Source organism: Diabrotica virgifera, chromosome 4, assembly GCF_917563875.1.
Source record: "Diabrotica virgifera virgifera chromosome 4, PGI_DIABVI_V3a".
In the NCBI taxonomy this organism is placed as follows: domain Eukaryota; kingdom Metazoa; phylum Arthropoda; class Insecta; order Coleoptera; family Chrysomelidae; genus Diabrotica; species Diabrotica virgifera.
The window spans coordinates 106046409-106066321 of record NC_065446.1 but is presented as its reverse complement, the minus strand read 5'-3'; the positions used below and the strand labels follow the sequence as shown (position 1 = coordinate 106066321).

Here is a 19913-nt window from a genome sequence, read left to right as displayed (position 1 = left end):
TTTTCTTTGACTTGTTAGCTAGGTGTATGCCAAATTTCATGTCAATCCAAGCGGTTCTTTAAAATTTAGAGGTTTTGCAATATTTTACCGTTAAAGAACGGACTATCACGAGAGCAAAAATTCTATATTAATTTCAGAGGTCGAGTGCAATTTGTTGCGATTATTCATGAATAAAACTGTTCAAAACCAAAATTTTATTGTAATTTATTTATGTAAGTACCATTAAACACACAGTTTTTATAAATATTTGACGATTGAAAGTCATCACTTTTATAATTTTTAAAACATTAATTGTCATTAATGTCACTGAATGTATTTTTTCGTAGCAACGAAGGGCATCTGACGTAATATACTTAACGACGGGAGATTATCAAAAATTATCGATTTAATTCAGATTTCTGTAGCTTTCTATTGGTCAAAATCTCCTATGAATGAAATAATCAGTAGTAATTGCACAAGAGCTCTAAAATTATTGAATTTTTCCCGAGTGACACTTTGACAGTTTTAAGTTCACGAGCCAAAGGCGAGTGAAATTATGTCAAAGTGTCACGAGAGCAAAAATGCTATATTAATTTCAGAGTTCAAGTGCAATTTGTTGCGATTATTTCATGAATAAAACTGTTCAAAACCAAAATTTTATTGTAATTTATTTATGTAAGTACAAATTAGTACAATTAAACACAAAGTTTTTATAAATATTTGACGATTGAAAGTCAACACTTTTATAATTTTTAAAACATTAATTGTCATTAATGCCACTGAATGTATTTTTTCAGATTTCTGTAGCTTTCTATTGGTCAGAATCTCCTATGAATGAAATAATCAATTAAATTTTTTGATATTTTTATCCATAACTTCAATTTTTTAGGTGTTATATTAATGGCAAGTAATATAGTTTTTATGAATTAGAACTTCTTGCTGAAAATGTATAACTTATTTTAGTGTTTTCCTCATACTCCATACTATTTTTGTCGTAAAATGAAACTGTATAATGTAACCAAAGGTATGTAGAGCAGAAAACGTTGGTACCAACTGTTAATATTTCTTTATAGTTTGTTACATCCTTGCGAAGGTTGCGCTGCTCCTTACGGCTACAAACACGCCTTGAGACTATCGACCAATACGCAACTGTTTTCAGTAAGTCCGCGATAGTGTAACCCCCGCCAGCCAATTTATTTCAATAACTCTATTTTAATACTAAACCAATCGCCCATTAACTTACTGAAAAACATACCCTATACATTTCTATTTGTAAAACTCTTTTTACTTTTCTAATAATATATTTTTCTAATTTTTCGGTGTTGGATTTTTATATTTAGATGTTGCTGTAAATTATTTAACGCATTGTATATAAAATTGTGTCTGGTAAAGTATAGGTATACTTCTACATTAACTTTATAGTACCAAGAACATACACTGAACCATAATAAGAAGAAATACATCTGAGAAGAATTGTGAACCTCGTGTGATTAAAAGGTCACTCCAATATTCCAGGCAATGAAAAAGTATACCATTTGGCCAAAGACGCTACATGAGTGGGGCTAGAATACTAGGCCCAAATGGGAGTAAATTACAGCTAGAAAGGAACATGTTAGACTTACTGGGGGAATTATCATAATCTTCCATCTACTCTCCCAAATGAGAGAAGCTAGATCTCTTAGAAAATCTATAATATGGTAGCCTTTTTAGACATGGTATAGTAAACGCATACTATATAAAATAAAACTTTCAGAAACAGATACACACATGTGAATGTGACGGCAAGTTCGATGACCTTAACCACTGGATGATTCAGTATTTGCGGGCTTCTTTAATGGAAGATAACTGGAAACTGCTCCCCATCAAACAAATCGATGCATTACTGATACTGCTTCACCTACACTCAGCCAAAGACCAGACCAAGACTGAATTCCTTTATCAATGTAAACATCAATGTTGTGTTAGAGTAGTAATTTCCATTTTAAATAAATGATTGGATGTTGTTTATTCTAATTGAAGAGACACTAAAGTGTTTTTCTTTGAAAGTTGGATCTCAGAATTTAATTTGAAATACGTGATTTAAAACCTCATACAGAATGAAAAAAAAATGCTACAACATATGCATCTAATTAGCTGCAGAAATGAAGGAAAAAGCTTAGTCATAAGTGAGTTGTATAAATATTCTTGCAGTTATTTAGAAGTCATATATCTACCTTTACCAGATTTGATAAAATCCTAACTGAACTATACTTTCTATTATAACAGTTCATTGTAAAAAAATCATTTTATTTCTTTACACAATTAACAGTCGATTCTTATTTTCTTCGTATCTAGTTATATTACTTTTAGCACACAAAAAGTTTGTTAAATTGAATAAATATATAAGATATCTAGAATCAAAAAGTTCCATAAGGTTTTTACCGTTGTTCTGAGTTTTGTTTTACAAAAATCCCCTGCAGACACTATAAATCTAAGACTTCATCATATTCAAATTATTCAAATTGTGACTTTTTTATGGACTCAAGGGAAGCTTATACATAATACACAAACATTTGATTACTATATTGCTACACTTCCAATGATTTTACAATCGCTAGAAACAATTGATATTGAGTCCACAAAAAGTTTTTGATTTGTATTTTCACTTTTTACAGCACGACCAGATTCACTTTTTATATGAGATTTGGATGCGAACTGATGTTGACGTTCGGTTTTCCCAAATTTTTAAATTTTATTTTGGTAACGTTTCGCCAAGTAAAATACTTCAGAAATTCAGAAGATATGCAAAAACCGAACGTCAACAACAGTGCGCATCCAAATATTAAATACAAAATGAATCTGGTCGTGCTGTATTCATTTTGAATCGTCAAACCTTATGAGCTGATACAATTTCTGTTATATCTGAACGATACTGTTCACAAGATTTAGCGATTTCTGTAGATGTACACGCAATGGAGTCTTACGATATGTTTGTGCACCTGTTGTTTTATTTTTGTGTGTTGAACTTGCTTGGTGTTGAGCACTTTTTAACGCTTCGAATGGCAAAGTTTTTTTATCGTTTACTAGGTATTCAGCATTTTATAACAGGAATGAACAATCTAGTTTGGTGTTAGATAACTTGGGTACTAATACACTACATATTTTGGATGTTGTATCTATCGCATCATGAAAATTTTATATAGGTGTTCAGATTTTGAGACTAGTTTAACTTTTGTTAGTCTATTATTAAATCGTTAATACTCAGAATATCTTTATTAATCACCTCAAAATTTGAATGCAGATAGAAGCAATTTCTTCAGGCCTATTCTAGTTTGCCTGCGTAAGTTACTCTACTAATTTTAACTGTAGTGTCTTCAGATATTTTCCATTAAACATTAACTACCCCAACTTTTAACTAACTCTAGATATAACTGTAACTAACTAAATTTGATAAATTACTTTATATTTAGGCAAAACATTTATTTATTCAGAAAAAGTAAGTAACCATAAAATGCCATTGAATGTGAGTAGAGTTCTCGGAATTTAAGTCAAAAATTAGATAGAGTATTATTTTTTTATTTCAGAAAAGGTTAACTCTTTTAGATATGCATTATATTTATATGCGATTGAGCCATAATTATTGGTGTAATTAAAATTACATTTTTAATTATCTAATGTTGGACGTTTCGATTTCCACTCTAGAAATCTTTCTCAAAAAAGATATACCAAAAAAATTCTGGAAAAGTGTGTGACCTGGTTTTATTAGGTTGTGTATGTCTTTTCAAAAATTAACATACTTGGCCTAGATCTTATGGCCACAGCAAGTGTGTCGTTAAAAAATTGTTTGAGGGTGATGTTATTACACTAGGCTAGGGATATTCTGACTATTTGTGTGTTATTTTGTGTTAATTTGTTTGTGTAATCAGTATCATAGATGTGATTGTGTAAATAAAGTTTTTTAAATTTTTGTACATAGTTCGTGTATTGTGTGTTGCATATGTATTGTGAATGAGATTATCAATGCTTTGTTCTTCGACTTCTTTACTCTGCTATTGTTGATATGTTCTTGTTGTTGACTTCTTTTTTTAGTATTAGCAACCAAACCCTGCTGTATTCTGCTGATGGGTTTGCTAAACATTTTTCTTTCATGATTATTGATGCATCATTCACAGGATATTTTATAGATGCAGTTTTTGGATGTTTCTTGTGTGTTGTTGGGTTTGGTTTTAGACAGAATGGATCTCAGAGTGCTGGTTGTTTTGAATGCACTTGCTTTTTATCATTTTCAATTTTTCTGATGATCTATTTATTTATTTATTTTATTTATTTATTAATCATACGGGAAAACGCCATTAAAAGTGTAATTATAAAGTAAATAATAATAAATAGCATCAACACAAAAAAGTAGTACACATAGGAAGATACAAAGCAATAATACAAACAATCACAATATACCTAAAATATAAGATGTAACAAATATACCTAACATAACGCTAAATTTAACAAGACGTATTAACAATAATGAAACAGACATTTTTGCAACAATGAACATCATAAAGCCAGAGATCTCTTCAGTTGATCCAATGAAATATTGAAAACATCGACATTACTGATATTCAATAATCCCATATACCTATCGACTGGGCTATGAAAACCATAGGATGTTCTGTGGTAAGAGACATTGAATGTTTTATGATAGCGAAGGGCTCGATTGGGAACATTAAAATCAATTTGGCGCAAGAGACTTGGACAATCAATTTGTGCGTTAATCAACTTATGCAGAAAGACCGCACCAGAGATGTCACGACGTAATCTTAGAGAAAGTAGAGAGAGATGGGACTCTACAGTTGAGTAATCATGGTTAACTATAGTTAGATAAGATTTGAATGCGCAGTAACATAAAAATTTATGTTGGATCCTCTCAACCGTATCGATATGGTTTTGATAGTAAGGGGACCAAACTACCGAACAGTACTCCACATATGGTATCACACACAGTATTTACATATGGTATCGTTATCATCTTTTGAGCGCCTTCTTGTGAGTGTCTCTGGAATGTTTGTGGTGTTTTGTTGTTTCTTTTCTTTAATGTTTCGAAATTCCTTGTTTATAAATGACAACGGGTAGTGATTTTTAGTCAATACCTTTGTTAGCTGTTTTTGTTTTTTCCTGAAATCATCATATAGGGATTTGATAATTCCTTTTTGATGTTTACGTTGTGGTTTTAGTGGTCATTTAAACATTTTGTTTGTGTCGGTTGGTTTTCTGTGGTCTTGGTTCCATGTCCAGTGTCTTCTTTTGTAATTAGCACATCCAGGAAAGGAAGTAATTGTTTTTCTTGTTCCGTCGTGAATTTAATGGATCCTTCTTTATTGTATTTATCCATCAGAAATGTATTGAATGCCTCGGGTTCGTGGAGCCAAATGAAGAACACATAATCTACAAATCTTCACCATACTATGGGTTGTTTGTCTTATTTATGTTGTGTGTTGTGTTCCAGATCCACCATGAATATATCAGCTAATAATGGAGATAAGGAAAGGCCCATAGCTAGTCCAAAATTTTGTTTATAGAAGTCATTATCTAGTTGAAAATATGTGTTATCTGTTATTTACTTTTTAATTTCAAATGAACTAGAAAGCATTTGGCAGCATTTTACGCTTTTAAAACGTCAATTCAAGTGGATAAAGTGTTAAAAAATGTAAAGTAATTTATTGTCCCATTCTTTACGGGACATATCTCTTATTTTCTAATTTATATAGCGTATGGTGAAACAAGCCAACGTTTCTGGAAATTTGGATGCACCTGAAGGAGGTTTCGATGCCATAATGCAAGCCATTGTATGCCGTAATGAGATTGGTTGGAGAGAACAAGCTAGAAAATTGCTTGTATTTTCCACTGATGCCAGTTTTCACTATGCTGGGGATGGAAAAGTAAGTATATTCATCTTAGAATAAAACAACTCATAAGCCGTCGCTAGATAGTCAAGATTATAATTAATTTTGTTTACAAACCATTACAACTCATTACTTACAATATTACATACAGTCCATCTAATATACTTACCGTTGCACGTCATTATCTACGTCAGTGATCTAAGTTGACGTTGTTGCCCAATTACAAAGAATTATTGAATTCATTTGAAATCAAACATATCACATAATTATTACGGAAGTGGATTATACAACAAAACAAATTAATATTCAATGTAAATAAATAAAAAACTTTAGAAATAGAAAACAAGAATTAAGTTACAATCTTACGTTAAAATAAATATAATAAAACAAAAATACTTATAGTAAAGAATAAAAACAAATATGAAGTGTCATCACCGCAACTGTCAAATATATCCACGAGGAAAAACTTTTCCTGTAGTTGGTTGTATACCATATATTACAAAAAAACAAGTAAAATCCTTTATAAAAGGTATATTTATTAAAATTCCCTAAAAAGGGCTACATCACAGAACTAGTTTTCGATCTGATAACAGATCATCATCAGAGCTGACAAGATGCTAACATGCTAACCACCAAAATACAAAAATATTCGGGTAAAAATCCTTTAAACTTGATCCGTCATGGAAACATTGATTATAAATGTGAAGTTGAACATGGATGCACAAAATATCTCATGTATTCTGCTCAGGGTACCATTTGAGCCCAAATCGAGTTGTTCACATCTTCAATAGGTGGTGGCAACTTTTAGGGAATTTTAATAAATATACCTTTTATAAAGGATTTTACTTGTTTTTTTGTCAAATAAATGTTACTAATTTATGCCAAAATATCACCTTTGTTCGGTCGCAGTTAGAGTGTAATCCAAACAAGTGTGCTTTATAAAAACGCTTTATATTCCACTTATACAAATTAAATGAAACAAGTTAGGGTATGTTTCTTTAAATGTACATTAATAGAAATCTTCCGATATTATTTCTACGCGTAAGTATATAATAAAATGTGTCTAATGGCTGTAATTCCCGTGTACTCGGCTAAATGATTCTAAAAATCAACAGACCTACAGCCTAAATATTTCATGTTGGTATCATGTGACGTCACGGGCTATGACGCGGATGACGTGCAACAGTAAGTATATTGGACGGACTGTGAAATACATTTAATTCACACCTGATTTTTTACAGTAAACATGTGCAATGAAAGGAAGGAATTGTGTGGCTATTGCATAATTCTTCTTCTTCAAGTGCCATCTCCGCGACGGAGTTCATTTGATTTACATCAATACCATTTTCTTAGGTTGCGCAGCTATGATATTCTACGTCTCCCTAGGCTTCTCTTTCCTTGGATCTTTCCCTGCGTAATCAGTTGGAACAACTTGCTTGTATCTCTCTCCACGTCTCCAATATGTCCTAGATACTCTAATTTCCTTGTTTGAAGATCTTGTGCAGAGCACTCTTTTCCTTTTATTGAAAATTTCGCTATGCCTTTTCTATTCTGATTTTGATTTCTTGGAAGTATATACTTATTCATTTGTGGAGTTAATCATTGTTCCAAGATATGCATATTTGTCCACTCGTTCGACATTGGTTGCATTTACTAGAAGATTCTCGTTATTTCTTTGAGTTTTCCATTATTCTCATAAATGTTGTCTTCTTGGTGTTCATTGTTAGACCGTATTTTTTCCATACCCCGCTATTCTGGTCTCCAGTCTCTGAAGATCTTTAATATTTTTGGCTAAAATGACAACGGTATCCACATATCTACTCTTGTTAATGGGAACTCCATTTACCTTTATTCCAGCTGTTTCACCTTCAAGAGAGTTTTCAGATTCTCTTCCAAGTAGACATTAAAAAGAATTGGTGACAATACGTATCTATGTTTCACCAAACGTCTAATTTCAATTTCCTATGACAGGTATTCGTTAACAGGTACTTTTGCTCGCTGCTTATAGTATAAATTCGATATGATCCTGAGGTAATTTTAGTTTATTTTCTTTGATTTTAGGACATTCATTAATTGTTCATGTCCTACTTTATCGAATGCTTTGTTATAACAAATAAAACACGCATAATATATATCTTGATAGACGTCCAGACATCTTTGTATCAGTATATTAAGTAAAAAAAAGACCATACAGAAGTAAAAACTTCTTTTGTATATTTGGTATAAAAAGTTTTATTAAAAAAACATAAAAGTCCTCCAAAAGGATTTGCAGAACATCAGATCAGGTATACAGCCAACTACGGGGACTTTCCCATTTATTTTGAAAAAAAAAGAGTTTCACGCCTTCCCAGGCGTTTGAGAAATCCAAATAAATTGTGTATTATTATTGTCTATCTAGTTTTCGATAGGATATGGGATAGATGCAATATGGTATTACATATATCGATTGCTGTAGCCAAACAGTTATTTGCATCGAAGCTGTCATATCTCAAAATAATCTGTATATTGTTTTTTTTTTCAGCTCGGAGGTATTGTAAAACCCAACGATGGACTGTGCCACTTATCTCGCGAAGGTTTTTACACGCAGTCATCCTACCAAGACTACCCCTCAATCGAACAGATCAATTTGAGCGTAAAGAAAAATTCAATCAACGTCATTTTTGCCGTAACCAAGACTACTATCGACATCTACGAGCAACTCGCCAAGACTATCGAGGGCGCATCAGTGGGAAAATTGGAGGGCGACAGTTCCAATATCGTTTCTCTTATTAAAGAACAGTATGAACAAATTTCGTCCACGGTTCAGATGAAACATAACGCCTCTAGTGCACTGAGCATTAAATTTTTCACCAGGTGTTTAAACTCCACGGGAGCTTTGGTTAATACCAATAAATGTGGAAATATAAAGGTAGGTTCAAACTTGTTGATTTGTTTGAATGTTTTGTATTAGCTTCTTTGACTAAAAGCCATACGAGATTTGCTTAAACTTACCTAAACTATTTCAATAGTATTTTTCAATACTTATTTGCTATAGACAGCTCCCAAGTGTTTTAACTAAAATTCATTGTAAACTTCTTACCTCTGTAAATTAGGTACTTTTTACCTCTACATTTTTTTAAACTATACCCAAGCAGTTAATAAACTTCAGATTCCCAATATCCCTATCAATAATAATGTTAACACAAATTATAATGTCTTTGAAATCATTCTCATTGATAATTTTGGTTGTCTAACTTCTCTTACAAATAAGATCACCTGTGGACCTGACAATAGAGAGATTTTGCACCTCTTAAAATAACCGCTGATTTTGGCTCCGCTATCGTTAACTTTATTAAGCATAACGATTACGGCAACGTTAAAAAGCAGAGTTTTTGCAGCCTGTCAAGTAGGTTTTTCGTGTCATCGTTATCGTTTTTTAAACATAACCTCACTTCACAACGTTATTGTAATTTTAAGCATATACTTTAACAGTTTTTGATATTTTAATTTATAGGTAATTAAAATTAGAATCTATGTAAATGTAATTTTACTGATTTTTTTACATTCTGGCAACAAAGCAATTTAACCATTACTATAACGATAACGATAAGCACTACTTTAAACCTCCGTCAATTACGGAATCCCTTATGTTTAATAACGATAACGGATCATATATTCGCTACTGCGCAGACGTAGTATAACGATAACCATAACGGAATTGCAAAATAAAAGGTGCAAAATCTCTCTAATGTCCCCAATTTTCTTTTAAATATGTGTGTTTGCACTGTTAAATTGTGCTCACTACGGAGAGCAATGGATTGTATCCTCGCTCCGACCCTTGCTCCCTGGTATTTATATTCGTTATATTCGTGAATTCTCGCTAAAATAATGTATTTATTTTATATAGCGATCGATAATATAGTTTCGATCGCTATGTAAAATACATACATTATTTTAAATGCTAGAATTCACGAATATAACGAATATAAATACCGGAGCAAGGGTCGGAGCGAGGATACAACCCATTGCTCTCCGTAGTGAGCACACCCTTACCATGCCATTACATAGGTACTTTATTTTATAGCTCATTACAGTCATTTTTATTTCCTGATGTTTAGAAAGAGTTTAGAAGAAGTATGTGCGTTCAGTCTGCAATACCTAAATGGTTCAATGTTTGATTGCTAAACAGTTATCTCGGATTTTATCTTATCTTAGTTTTTTATCACTGTTATTTATCTGTTATTCATATTCATACCCATCCCATGGAAGCTCCCGAGAATGAGCAACGAGGTCTTTTTATTGTTTATTGTTTACTTGTATACGATCATATTATTACTACCTAAAGTGATTCTTTGTTCACTTAGGAATAATTATTTGTACAGCTATACACCGTTTCACATTAAGAACGGAACGTTGCTTAGATAGGCCAATGTATTTCCTATGGACGATAGAAGCGCGCCAATGCCACGCCGTACTGATTAGAATGAATCGTATTGCCCGATTCTCATTAGACGTGCAAGGAACCGGTCCGGCTCCGGCAAGGCACGGGCAAGGTTTTCGGAGTCAATTCACACTGCGAAAGGCTTGCCGCGGGATAGTTGCTTTGTGTAGTGAACAATGTTTAAAACTTCCACGTTAATAAAAATTGCGGTAATATAAGACGAAGAAACATAGTTTTTATTTTCAAACAACTGTTCATAATATCATTGTTTGATATTCTGGAATATAAAGGTACTTGACTCTTTAACGAAATTCATATTTTTGACATAACTCGTATAAAATTGATAAAATTTGATATCTGATGGTTGAGTTTTAGATTTTTGACTATCCAGAGCATTTTATGAAGAATAACTTTTTTTCGTAAAATTGATAATAAAAAAGTTTTCCATGTGGTTCCTAGCTACGCAGACACACTGTATAAGAGCTTCTGTATAAGAATTTTCAAATTGCAATGCCATATTCGGATTCAGCATAATCAAAAACAAAATAGAAACATATTTGATCAAAGTAAAATGATGAATTTAACGATATTTTTAAAATTAATTATACAAAACAATTGTTATTGTTTAAACAATTAATAAACAATTCTGCGATTAGAACTTTTTACTTTAACAAGTATATAAATCAACAAAAAAAGTTTTAGAAAAATATAAGCTCGTTTGAATTTTTCCGAAACAATACATGTTTTCGTTCTAATTGCACTCCCCTATTTATGTAAAATGTATCTGGCCGAGCCAATGCATTGCCCATGCTGAGCACTTGCCTTGCATGATAGTGAGAATCAGCCTTATATCGGCAGTCGAGTAGCCACCCGTGCCCGAGAGGTTTGGCAACACTGATCTTCGTAAGCGCAATGTTCCGTTCTTAACGTGAAACAAAGTATAGTGACAGTTCGGCAACATTCTTAATATTTTGTTCACCATAATTTTATAAAAAAAGTACTCGTTTGTCACTTTCCTATTATTTTTTATCTTGTATAATTCATGTCTTTTCCTAAACATATTTTTATTTTAGGTCGGCGACGTTGTAACGTTCAAAATCGATATAGAAGTCTTAAAGTGCCCTAAGAACCGTGCAGATCATTTCCAGACTATTCAAATATACCCTGTTGGTATCAATGAAAGTTTGACCATCGATTTAGAAATGTTGTGTGAATGTAACTGCGAAAGACCCGGCGACAAAGTAAGTAGTACCAGTGTATACTTTATTATTAGTCTAACGTAGTCGTCCATATTAAATTTATTAATTAATTCTATCTAACGAATAGACGAAATGTGACTGTGTTTAGATCTGGGACTTCACATGTCTCTCTAATAGATGTCGCTACCGCTACAGCGTCCGATACGCAGAATTATTTTTTTAATTCTGCTTAAATAGGCAGCTTGGTTTCGTTTTGATTCAGAAGTGTTCATGTAGCCCCACTGAAGGGGTCTGGAGAGATCGAAACGGACGTATGAGGATGGCGAATCACCTTTGATCCGAAATGAAACAACCTGTTTTTAATTTTTCGTTTTACTCATATTTTGATTAAACGGAATCAACCTTCTTTGATAAAAGTGATAATGGCGAAGATGCTGTCAGCAGTAAAAATTCAAAACGACTCGTCAACCCCATTTGAAATACATAGGGGGTTAAGGCAGGGAGATGCGCTGGCGTGTCAGCTTTTTAATGTAGCGTTAGAAAAAGTTTTACGAGACGCTAATTTAGATAGCAGGGGAACAATATTTAATAGATCAGTCCAAATTCTAGCATATGCAGACGACGTGGACATTATAACAAGAACCAGGGCGAGAACTGCGGAAATTCTAACCGAACTAGCAGCAGCAGCAGAACAAATGGGGTTACATATAAATCAAAATAAAACCAAATTCATGGCAACTAACACAAACACAAGAGCTGGAAATGTTGATGCAGATCTAATCATCAGTGACCAAAACTTCGAAGCGGTCAAAGAGTTCATATATCTAGGGACATCGGTTAACCCCAATAATAACACATCTGAGGAAATAAAAAGGCGAATAATAATTGCTAACAGGTGTTATCATGGTATATCAAAGTATTTATCTAACAAACGTCTGTCTCAAAAAACTCATATAAGGCTGTATAGAACATTGATAGTCCCCGTTCTCACATATGGATCAGAGGCATGGACGCTAACTAAAACAGATGAATCCGCTCTATCGATTTTTGAAAGAAAAGTGCTACGCAAGATATTCGGAGCAGTCTGGGAGAACGGAATATGGAGGCGTAGGTATAACTTTGAACTGCAGAATATCTACAAGCATACGTTTGGTGGAAAAGATATTATCACTGTAATTAAGCCCGGGCCCCTGAATCGAACATGATAAAAATATTCTAACAGCTCAACCCGTGGGAAGATGGGGTAGACCAAAGTTGAGGTGGATGGACGGGGTAACATAAGAGAAGGTCGAGGCCCTCTAAGGGCTGTAGCACCAAGATGATGATGATGATGAGGAATCAACTTTCGTTGGAATTTTTCCTAGACGAATAGACGGAATTCTTTCTAAGAAGCTTTCGTCTTGTCGTCTCCTTGCCTTATAAACTGTAAAAGGCAGATATTAAGGATGTTACCAGAAAGTGGTTCCAAGAGAAGGTTCAGATTTATTGTTTAGATCTGGGACTTCTCTTTTCTCTTTAATTATATCTAAATTATATCTACTACTAATTTTCTTTTCAGTATTATAAAGAACATGCCCCAGCATGTTCAAGCATGGGTACATACAAATGCGGCATTTGCGAATGCTACCCAGGAGCATTCGGCCCACATTGTGAATGTCTTCCAGATGATCTACCGACTAACATTACTGCCACCGATTGTATTCAACCTGACGTACCAAATGCGGTAGAGTGTTCCGGCAGAGGACAATGCGTCTGCAAAAAGTGCATTTGTGAGTCAAGACAGAACGAAAATGAGGTTAGTATTACGTAGATTAAGAATTATAACTTGCAATCTTCTTCTGTAATGCCGTAATACAGTTTTTGTTGGTACTTAACCCGGGAGTAGTCGCGTGTTAGATTTCATCTCACAATACGAATTTACAAGAAATTTTTATTTTATAGTATTAGTGGAGTCACTGAAGGTGGATATGAGCTATTACCTCCGATTTCGTTGAACCTCCATCGATTTGCATGAAAATTGGTGAGTAATTAGAGGATACTTCAAGGAACAAAGTTGACATGGTGCTAACTTGCGCTTTTACCCTGGGGATGGATGCCACCCCTTCTCGGGGGTGAAAATTATTTTATTAAAAATAACCCCATAATTCGATAGAGGGACAGATTTCAAGCAAAATTTGTTATATAAAGTTATTAAAATAAATCAAAACTTTTTGAGTTATTAAAGATCAAAGATTTTAATTTTTCTTGAGAAAAATTAACGAGAAAAACTCGTAAGTATTCAAGCTGAAATAACGGGAAATTGATGCATTTTATAACATAAACTTATTAAACATTTGTCAAAGTACTTAAAAATATCTATCAAATGAGCCCCCGAACATGTTGATAGCGTTAAAATTTATGCTTCAAAATTTATCTTTTAAAAATTTTTCCAGAAAAATGTTATTATTTTTTTTTAATAACTCCGTTCGTGTTTACGATATCAGGTTCATCTAAAAACTGTTTGAAAGTTAATTCCAAGTGCTATTTAAGCGTTAAACCTAATCTTCTAAACCCCCTACTTTTTAAAAAAATAAAAGGTTAAATGACCCCGGTTGCATGGTTCCCTCAGACAAAATTTACGATTTAAACGTTTCTATCTTTGTTAATTTTTACCCTATGGAAATAGTAAAACAGGTAAAATATTTGGCACAGAAAAACTAAAATTTGGTTATATATAATTGTTTATGTATATTGAGTATTTTTGGAGTTATTCATCATTCTCTTTGCCTTATCCCTATGCGGGGTCGCTTCCCTAATTGCATTTCTCCACACAATTCTATCTTGGGTCATATCAATGTTAATCCCCTTTACCAACATGTCCTGCCTTATCGCCTCCCCCAGGTCTTCTTTGGTCTTCCTCTCCTACTCCTTCCAGGAATCTGTACTTCAGCTATTCTTCGTATTGGGTGATTAACGTCTCGACGTTGAACATGACCAAACCATCTTAACCTATGCTCTCTCATTTTGGCATCAATTGGTGCCACACCTAGACTTCCCCTAATATACTCATTTCTAATTTTGTCCTTCTTTGTCACTCCACTCATCCATCTAAGCATTCTCATTTCCGCCACATGCATATTTTTGGAGTTATTATCAAGAGAATATGAGAATTACAATAATTTTAAAAATTATGATTTTTTTAAATCATATCTTTCTTTCAAAAATATGCATTCTAAACCGGTCAAAATTATCGAAAACATTACTTATGCTAGTATAAAGAAGTTCTTGTAAGGATTACTATAAATTTTAATTTCTGTGGAAATGGCGTATGTTTTATTTTTCACTTTTTCCTAAAAAAATTCGAAACGGTTCTTTTATTTTCATTATAACTTGCTTAATTTTGACGCTATTACCTTGTTCTGAAGCTCATTTGATAGGTATTCCTAAGTACTTTGACAAATGTTTAGCAGGAGTATTTTATACATTGCATCCTTTTCCCGTTATTTAAGCTTGAATACTTAGATTTGAGTACTCGTCGAAAAAAATATACATTCAATTGCCAATAACTCACTTTGAACCAACATTAGTTTAGTTCTTTATGTGAGGAATGTATTCAATTTTTTATTATCTTCAATTTCAGTAATAATAACTTTTTTGTAAAAGCTTATAGTTTTTGATTTATACGTGAAAACCCGATTTAAAACATGAATTTTTTTACTAAAAAATAAAATTTTTGGTCTTTAATAACTCAAAAAGTGTTGATTTATTTTAATAACTTTATATAACAAATTTTGCTTATAATTTGTCCCTCTATGGACTTATGGTATTATTTTTAATAAAATAATTTTCACCCCCGAGAAGGGGCGGCATCCACCCCCAGGGTATAAGCGCAAGTTGGCATCATGTCACCTTTGTTCCTTGAGGTATCCTCTAATTACTCAGCAATTTTCATGAAAATCGATGGAGGTTCAACGAAATCGGAGGTGAAAACCTTCAGTGACTGCACCATATTTTTATTTACTTGCTATGTTAGAAATATTATTTCTAACAATTATTAAAGCTAATTGGCTCTCCCCAAAGCCATGAATTCCACAAAAAGAAGAAGAAAAAGAAAAAAAATACCTACGCATTACTACACCCTTCCTCGAGGCACTTTTTCCTTCGAGGCACGAATTTTTTTCAAAATTGCAAAATTTTTCATAAGTTATCGCGAAAAAGGATAAAATGTGAGATTCTATCTAACGGCGCGACTACTCGCGGGCAGTGGCGGTTTCTCCATAAGTGCACATGTGGACGTGAACCCCCAAAATTATTTTCACACCAACATTCATATATGCAAAATTTATCATTCTGTAAATAACATTTTATTCTAACTATACAGTAATAATTGAAATTCGAAATAACAGATCCAAGGAGTTTATAAGTATCTAATAGGTAACATTTAATTATTTTTATTCTATTTCAAAGGAGAAAGTTCACGGATGCGAGGCCTTAGACAGAACCCCTCGTTCACCGCTCTTACAGTGGTTCCTATCCCAATGACTTTTCATAAGGCAAAATACAACTCACCACCCGGCCTGCTACCCGCTATAGCCCACAAGTTTAGATGGCCACAAGAGCACAAGTTGGATGTGATCTGATGTGATCTTATGGTGTTTTTAACATGCACGGCACACGTATAGTATTTTTACTACAAAAACGTTATTACGTAGGTCAAAATTTTTGACGTAAGAGAACTGTCAAAACATTAGAATGTGACTTTTCATTATTGCCGTGTTTATAATAAACATAGCAATAATGAAAAGTCACATTCTAATGTTTTGACAGTTCTCTTACGTCAAAAATTTTGACCTACGTAATAACGTTTTTGTAGTAAAAATACTATACCTTTAAATTTTGCTTTCGTGAAGTTCGAATTTCGAAACAATATTAAGAATGGAAGGATTTGTGGATAGTTCCACTATCTGAAGGAATAAAAATAGAAAAAGGACTGAAGCAAGGGTGTAGCTTATCACCGTTGCTATTTAACATATACTTGGAAATCGCTTTAAAAGAATGGAAAAGAAGTTGTGGACTAATGGGAATCATGATCGGAGATGACTGCCTGTTTAACATCCACTTTGCTGACGATCAAGCAGTACTGGCACAAGATTCGTATGACATGGAATTCATGTTAACCCGCCTGTATTCAACCTACAAAAAATGGGGATTAAATATAAATATAGAAAAAACAATATCTAGTCGTGAATTCTGACGCCCACTTTGAAATCCTAATAACAGAGAACACATCAATTAAACATGTTGAAGAATTCAAATATCTGGGAGCTGTAATAAACAGAGAAGGCCTAGGCAACAAAGAAATTCAAAGGCGAGTTGAACAAAGTAGAAAGGTAGTAGGTTGCTTGAATTCCGTGTGGTGGGATAAAAATATATCCAGAACTACAAAATTAAGAATAGGGAAGACATTTGTGGAATCGGTACTCATGTATGGAAGCGAAGTCTGGACATTAACAGCAGAGTCTAGAAGAAGGATCAATGCTGTGGAAATGGACTACATACGTAGAAGTGCTGGAATCTCCCGATTGTACATAATACATAACGAAGAAATAAGAAGGATGCAGGCACACGATACAGCGGTAGACAGGCTCGAGAGAAGAAGCCTAAAATGGTTCGGTCACTTACTTAGAATGGACGACCAACGATGGCCAAAGAAACTCCTGAAATGGAAACCCCCAGGTAGGAAGAAAAGGGGAAGACCAAGACTATCCTGAAATGACACGATTAGGAAGGCCATGGAACACCGAGATTTGGAAGAGGAAGATGCCCAGGATAGAAACAGAAAGGATTTGTGGATGTAAATGTTAGCGTGGAATATTTAAAATCAATTAAATTTTCTTCATTATATTTAAAAGAAAAATTAAAAATGTCGAAACCAAATTTGTTAATTAAAAATGTACCAAAGTGCAAAGGTCGGGATTATAAATGATTATTTAAAATGGAGATTTGTGTAAAAACTTACAAATTGTGTAGGTGTGAAGCACATATTTGGAGAAGAGGAAGCATAATGAATAAAATAGAAGATACGATTTTAACTATCCGGCGCAGTCCACTTAACTAAATTTTTTATTAAAAATCATTTACAAAATGATTTTTCTGAAATAATTTGAATTCTTCAATTACTTGTTACGATGCCAGTGACAACTGCAGAAACAGAACGATGTCTCTCTGCATTGAAACGTATCAAAACTTTCCTTAGAATAGCTATGGGCCAGGGTCTATTAACTGGACTCGCAATGTTTTCAATTAAAAAAAATGATTCAAGAAATTCCAAATTTTACTGAATTTGGTTGTGAATAATAATTTATCTAAAAAAAGGCGACTGACTTTCGTTTCAAAACTTGCTTGTAACATTTAAACACTAAATTATAATTTTAAGTCAGTAAAATACATTATTTATTGTAATTTTTAATAAGGTCCTTTAATTTTTACAATTTGGCGACACTCAAAAAATTTTACTTACGGAAATAGGGTCTCAAGGTCTTTTTATATCTTAATATTATGTGTGCACCCCCAGTATTTTACACCAGGCACCGCCACTGCTCGCGGGTTAATGCTTTATAGATATGGCAGGAATGTTTATATATAGTCCGTCCGCTATAACTTTTCCCATGCGGTACGATTCATTTTCAATAAAATTAAGTCAAAACATAAATTGAAACGAACGTCGATGTGTATATACATTTTGTATACTGTATACTATATACTACACACATCGGTGTACGTTTCACTTTCTGGTTTGACTTAATTTGATTGAAAATGAATCGTACCGCATGGGAAAAGTTATAGCGGACGGACTATAAAATGTCCGGTTTATAGCATCCTGTGCCTTCCGGTTCCGTCTCTATTCACGTCTATCGTCCCAATCTCCTGGTCCTAGATCTTCCTCTGACATTGCCTTTTGAACTCCATCAAGCCATGTTATGTACTTTTCGGTCTTCCACGTTATAAATAACGTAATACCGGTTTGCCTTCTTCTTCTTAATGTGCCTATCCGCGACGAATATTGGCGATCATCATGGAAAACTTTATCTTATCTGCAGCAGCGCGGAAAAGCTGCACGGATGTTGTGTTGAACTAGGTTCAGGGCCGGATTTAAGGGGGGGCAGGCTGGGCAGCCGCCAGGGGCCCCCACAAAGTCGCAAACTTAAAAAAATCACATTATTCACATAGAATCATTTTTGTCAATCAATTATTAACTGTGATATTTTGTTACATTTACATGGAAGGTTTCTCTCCTGTTAAAAATGTATCTTTGCCAAGTCACGGTCATTATAAAGCAGAAGATATATTTAATTTTCTAATGACATTCTTGCAAAAAGATGATATCAATTTGAAAATCTGCAGGGGACTGTCCAAGGACAACCCGTCAGTTATGAGTGGAAAATACAATGGTGTTTAGGCTGGAATTAGATAACATATATTGCCGTTGTGGATTTCGTGTGCCGCCCACTCTCTAAATTTAGTTGCAAAAGCTGCAGCTGAGTGTTGTCCTGCTGCCATAGCATTCTTTGATTTTCTGGATGGACTATATGAACTATATGTATTTTTCCTCCACATATAGGTACAACTTGTTAATCCAATGTTTAAAAGCGTCTTTAGGCGAGAGCAACGCCGACCGTGGCAGAAATATTATTGTTCCTAAAAGAGTAAATACCTACTACTAGAAGAAGTGACGCCGAAAAAGAACTAGTTAAAGGTTATAATCAGATCAAAGAAGCATTATCTAAAATTTCGTAAAACGATGAGCAACAATTTGAAACTCGTAACGATGCAAATGGTTTGTATAATCGAATGTGTTTACTGGAAACAAGACTATTTGCAATATTTTGGAATGAAATCAAAATAAAACAAAAAATGAGGACAAACAGCACAAGTCGTATTCTACAAGATCCAAATGTTGATCTTAATTCAGGACTGGCGGCACTTAGATTACTTAAAGAATTTATATTCTTTTAAGGGATATTTCAGAGACTGAAATGGCAACATCAGAGAAATTTATAATTCAAAATTTAATCGCTGTTATAGTTCACTTCATTTCCTCTTTAAGTCAGAGGCTTTATGCATGTGAGTCCATTCATTCCAATTTTGGATTTTACATTATTTGGAAAATTTAACTTCCAGTAAAGCTTACCGACATTGATAGCAACGATTTAAATAAAAACCTATATTTTGAATTGGTACAATTTGTAGAATTCTTTCAATTCATTTAAAGAGGAAATCAGCTCATCGAATATAAGTAAAGAACTTCAAATGTACCGACTGCTAAAAGAAAAGAATGTGAATGATACGTTTCCAAATGTTGTGGTGACACTTCGTTTGTTTAGTTCTGATGCTAACTAAATGTAGTGGAGGGAGGTTGTTCTCAAAATTTAAGTTAATTAAAAATCTGCTTCGGTCTAT

The 19913-nt window shown here is 33.5% G+C and overlaps 1 protein-coding gene across 4 annotated transcripts in view; it reads left to right on the top strand.

Moving 5' to 3' along the window:
* Positions 1 to 19913, top strand: part of LOC114333326 (integrin beta-PS) — a 167892-nt gene that overhangs the window by 119671 nt on the left and 28308 nt on the right. For 3 of the 4 annotated variants that reach the window (XM_028283185.2, XM_028283186.2, XM_028283183.2), the window contains exons 5-9: positions 1053 to 1137; positions 5721 to 5891; positions 8377 to 8763; positions 11349 to 11516; positions 13033 to 13269. In XM_028283185.2, the coding sequence (XP_028138986.1) occupies positions 1053 to 1137; positions 5721 to 5891; positions 8377 to 8763; positions 11349 to 11516; positions 13033 to 13269 (1048 nt within the window). The remainder of the gene's footprint in view (positions 1 to 1052; positions 1138 to 5720; positions 5892 to 8376; positions 8764 to 11348; positions 11517 to 13032; positions 13270 to 19913) is intronic. The other variant, XM_028283184.2, reaches the window with a different exon arrangement.